Here is a 5,071-nt window from a genome sequence, read left to right on the forward strand (position 1 = left end):
ATGAGCCCAGGTTTGGCCCAATTGGGCCAAACCCGGCCCAATACCTTAATCTTCATCATCTTCCCTAATTCACTAACGTAGAAGCAGCGCAAACAGAAGCAGACCAGGAGACCTGCGACGCTACATCATCGGCGAACAGCAACCATGGAGGACGAACAATAGCCAAAAGGTCGTCGGCGTCGCCAATCGGAAAGCAGAAAGCAGCCTCGTCGCTGGAAAACCCAGCGCCGCCACCGCCAACTGGCCTCCACGCAACGCCGATGTCTGCCGCCGTCCGCCCGCCACAGTGCGAACCAGCCACCACCGTTGTCGTTGATTCGTCTCTACCACCGGAACAGCTGCCGGCGAGACAAACTGGAGGTCAAGCTCCAAACACCACCGACGAGCAAATTCCGGGTGAGAAAAAAAAAATGGCGAAGCAGTAGATAGCTTAATATCCAATTTTAATTTTTTTTTTTTTGTTTCTTAATGCAGAATAAACCAAAATTTCCAGCAGTCCAGACAATTTAATTGCGAACCAAAGAATATTCACCATATGTAATTGAATTATACAAATATGTATACAACATATGCAAATATTATATGCAATTAAACGAACTAGGCAGAGATTATTTATGGCGACTGATACCAACTGTTAGACTAAAATATCACATGCATCATATAATATGTGATAACAGGATCGACTAACCTCCAGCCATGGTTCTTGGTACGGTTGAGCGATCCGGACTGCTGCAGAGATAACGAGTATTTTGTCTCTCACTTTACTCAGCTCTCTCTAGATGGTGTATGAGGTATGTAGTGTGAGCAGTGAGAGGACTAGTGACCTTATATAACCATTGGCCATCATTGTGGTTGATTGTCTTTAGGTCTCCTAAATCCTAACCAGACTCCTAATCATAATGGTAGTCTAGCTATTAGGTTATTAGTGTTGCACCACATATCAAATACTGAATATTATCATAACTTATCCTAATGTTATAATAATAGTAACGGATAATCGTTACAAAACGAACATAAATAAACAAATTTTAGAGCTCGATTCATAAATGAACAGAGTTTGAATAGTTGTAGGCTTGTTTGCTAAAGACTCGTGAACAAGCTCGTTTGGTGGTCGTTTAAAAATGTTCACGAACAAGTTCATTTAATAATGTTTACGAAGATGTTAATAAATAAGTATGTATAGACTCGTTGTGTTGTTTGTTTGTTAAGCATATATATACACATCCACTTGTATAGTCTAAATTGTTCAAACAGATATACATCCACTTTGACTACAATTTGCATCTGGGTAATTTGGCTTCCTAATTAATATCAATAATTCTATTTGTAGTAAAGATATTTCTTATACCTAAATCCTATTAGGTGATTACTTGGTTATTTATCACTTATCTATGATAACTTTTTGTCTTTATATACTATTACAAATAACACTGTTAACGTCGATTTTTTGAAACATATGATGTTGGTTTTTTTTTTTTCGACATCATTCTAGCAGACGTAATAAATAAATGATACGACGTCGGTTTTGCTAAAATTGACATCGTGTGTGTGTGTGTGTGTGTATATATATATATATATATATATATATATATATATATATATATATATAGGTTCAAGTGCGGTGGGCAGTCCCATGTGCGATTGTGCGGTTAAAATAGAGCCATTGGTTATACTTAAATCAACGTCGAAGATTACAAAAATTTTTTAAAAAAATGCGGTGGCAATTTGGTAATTTTTGTATCTAGATCAAAATTAAGGTGAGTGGCTTTGTGATTAAGGTGCGTGAGCTTTGTATATAAGGTGCGTGAGTCTTGTGCGTAAGGTGCGTGAGTTTTGTGCTTAAGATGCGTGAGTTGTGTACTTACTGGTAGTAGTTATTGAAACTTAAGGTGCGTGAGTTTTGTGGTTAAGGTGCGTGAGTTTTGTGCTTAAAGTGCGCGAGTTTGTGCTTAATGTGAGTAGTTGTTAAAACTTAGGTGCGTGAGTTTCCTTCTTAATGTGCGTTGTTTTCATACTTAAGGTACGTCATTTGTGTGAAACTTAAAAAACTTAGGTGCGTGGTTTGTGTTCTTAAGGTGCTTTGTTATGTGTGCTTAAGGTGTGTGGTTTGTGTTCTTAAGGTGTGATTTGTGTTCTTAAAGTGTTTTGTTTGTGTCCTTAATGTGTGTGTTGTGTACATAAAGTGCTATATGTGGCTAGTATTATATTTAGTTATTTCTCAATTTTATTTTCGTTCCTATAGACTAGCTTAGATGTAACTTCCTGCTAGTTCTCCTCTCTTGTATAGTACTTATAAAATAGTGTATTTCCTTCTTCGTTGAATAAAAGTAATAATGTTCAACGTGGTTTAGAAAAACCATTGCATGTCATATGCCACGTACGGAAGCTAGCAAATGCAACGACGACTTTATACATTTACTTTGCCTATAAATATATGCATCTGTGCAATTTGGCTTCCTAGCTAATTAATACCGATAATTCTATTTTTAGTAAAAATATTTATTATACCCAATGCTGATAATAACTTGGATATTTATCACTTTTCTAACATTTTGTCTCCATAACGTTTATCTTATCATGATTCAATTCATTGTCAACAAATATATAAATCAATTCAAAAATTTGATTCAATTTGCAGGAGGGTCTGCTCATCTCCAGACCTCACCCCAATCAAAGTATTTTAGTTCATATTAACTTTAAGGGCTGGTATAGATATATAATTATTGTTATTGATTCAAGGAAAAAAATTATATATATATATATATATATATATATATATATATATAATAAAGTTATGGTGCAAACTTAAGTTATTGTCTGCACATGTGGACTCCATTTGGCCGTGCATGAGTTATGGTGCAAACTTAAGTTATTGTGTGCACATGTGGACTCCATTTGGCCGTGCATTTAGGCTGATCGATGTGCAGATTATCCACATCAGTGCACCACATTAATCCACAAGTTCACACAGTAACGGTGATATGCACCAAAAAATTAGTATATATATATATATATATATATATATATATATAATATTTATGAAAATGATGACTTTGTTCATTTTTTTACTTGATTTCTTATTTATTACATTTTGCAGATTAGTGATTTAGATTTGTTCATAAATTTTCACGGGTTCTCATATATATACATCCACTTGTATAGTTTAAATTGTTTACCCAAATATACATTCACTTTGACTACAATATGTATCTGGGCAATTTCGCTTAATATCAACAGTTCTATTTGTAGTAAAGATATTTCTTATACCTAATAGGAAATAACTTGGTTATTTATCATGATAACTTTTTAATATCTATGATAACTTTTTTTCTCCATAATATTTTCTTCTTCTTCTCCCAAAAGTCCTTATCATGATTCACTATCAACAAATATATAAGCCAAAGGTTTGAATTTTGTCATGAATAATATTCTTCAAAATGTCATGTTAATTTCCTGGAATGATTCCCTTTTAAATTAGGGAATGATACTTTTAGAGATAATCGAATTTCATAGTTGTGTTTTAAAAAATTGTCAACCAAACACTAACTATGATTTTGAATTCCTTTCCTAATTCCTAATGTGTAAACCCATGAATCAAACATACCCTTTCTAACTATGCTAGGTTAGCTTAGTTGAAAATTCGAAAAATTTTAACAATGAAACTTCTTTCTTATTATATTACGATATCCAACAAAACTTTACACATTTAACACATTCCTGACAATATTCTTCTTCATAAATTGCACAGCAAACTCCGGCGGAGGTTCCTCCATGTCATTCCACTTAATTGTCTAAATGCCAACCTTGTTAAAAGATCAACTACGTGCATGGTTTTGCTCGTGGTAGACATGCTTGAGTCTTATCTCCCAGTTCTTGTTCATCCATCTTCTACAATTCTTATTAGAGGAAGAAAAGGAATATATGGAAAGGGCATAAATGTACTTTATGCCCTTTCCATATTTTCCTTTTCTTCCTCTAATAATTCTTAACGACAAACTGAATAGGACCTATCGGCACACCCATCCTTGAATCCAATCTACAACTTTTTTAGAATTTCTTGATGGATGGTGTAAATATGCTATTACCTAGAATATGGGTCGGATCGTATTGGGTCTTAGTATAATCTGTTAGTCTAAGTACTGAGTTAGCTTGGATAGCCGACGTGAGGTTAGAGAGTCCCGACCTTAAATGTAGTAGGTGAAAGAGGCTAATAGTATCTCATCCTAGACATAAATGCGATATTTTTAGAGAATGACAAGGAGACACATGCCGGGCTCTCGGCATGATTGACACGTGTCGCACATTCAGTTGGCAAGTTCGGGAACAGCGCTTTGATAGCCACTATGCTTAGATTCCTGATCGTTTACTAAGACGGGGTGGGTTAAAGCCCGAATCTTAAGTCTAAACCCTCAAGTAGTCCTCTTCGAGAAGATCGTTCCAGCCTAAAATGGTCAGGATTGGTCCCTAAACAGTGAAGTCTTATTGCAGTCTCTAGTTAGCTCGGTTATCGCATTTAAATCGAGAAAGTCGAGATTGTGATCAGGTCGAAAATTTCCTATCAGCTTTGAATACACAGCCTTCCAAAAGCCTTGTTACATGCCAACTCCATCCCTTCATTAGATATACTATATGAAATATGTCCATCTCATTAAAGATGTCTTTGTTGTTAAATGGAGGGAATACGATCGATATATAGTGGCCTAAAACAACTCATATACATTTTGGATTAATCTTTCCCAAATCTCCTAATAAATTTTAAAAAAAAAAACTAAAATAAGAAGCGCGCCATTAAGATAAAGTTTCTTAAATAGTAGTCTTTTGACACGTTGGGCTTCAATAGGTTGAGAAATTTTACATGTAACATGGTCAATTGAATAGTTATGCTGTGGAACCGTGTCCACCTTGCAAGGTGGACATAGTTCTATGTTCATAATTACTGAACTATATGTTCATTATTATAAAGCTATATATTCATAATTTTTGAACTTCATATTCATAATTATTGAATTTCATATTCATAATTATTGAACACTATATTCATAATTATAGAACTCTATGTTCATAGTTACTA

General features: G+C 34.6%; 1 protein-coding gene across 1 annotated transcript; it reads left to right on the plus strand.

Moving 5' to 3' along the window:
* Positions 1-567, plus strand: LOC109170879. Its single transcript, XM_019320017.1, has 3 exons — positions 1-10; positions 82-396; positions 475-567. The coding sequence occupies exons 1-3, from the start codon at positions 1-3 to the stop codon at positions 477-479; spliced, it is 330 nt and encodes a 109-aa protein (XP_019175562.1). The 3' UTR covers positions 480-567.
* Positions 568-5,071: the final 4,504 nt, after the last annotated feature.

Source organism: Ipomoea nil, unplaced genomic scaffold, assembly GCF_001879475.1.
Source record: "Ipomoea nil cultivar Tokyo-kokei standard unplaced genomic scaffold, Asagao_1.1 scaffold3377, whole genome shotgun sequence".
Classification (NCBI taxonomy): domain Eukaryota; kingdom Viridiplantae; phylum Streptophyta; class Magnoliopsida; order Solanales; family Convolvulaceae; genus Ipomoea; species Ipomoea nil.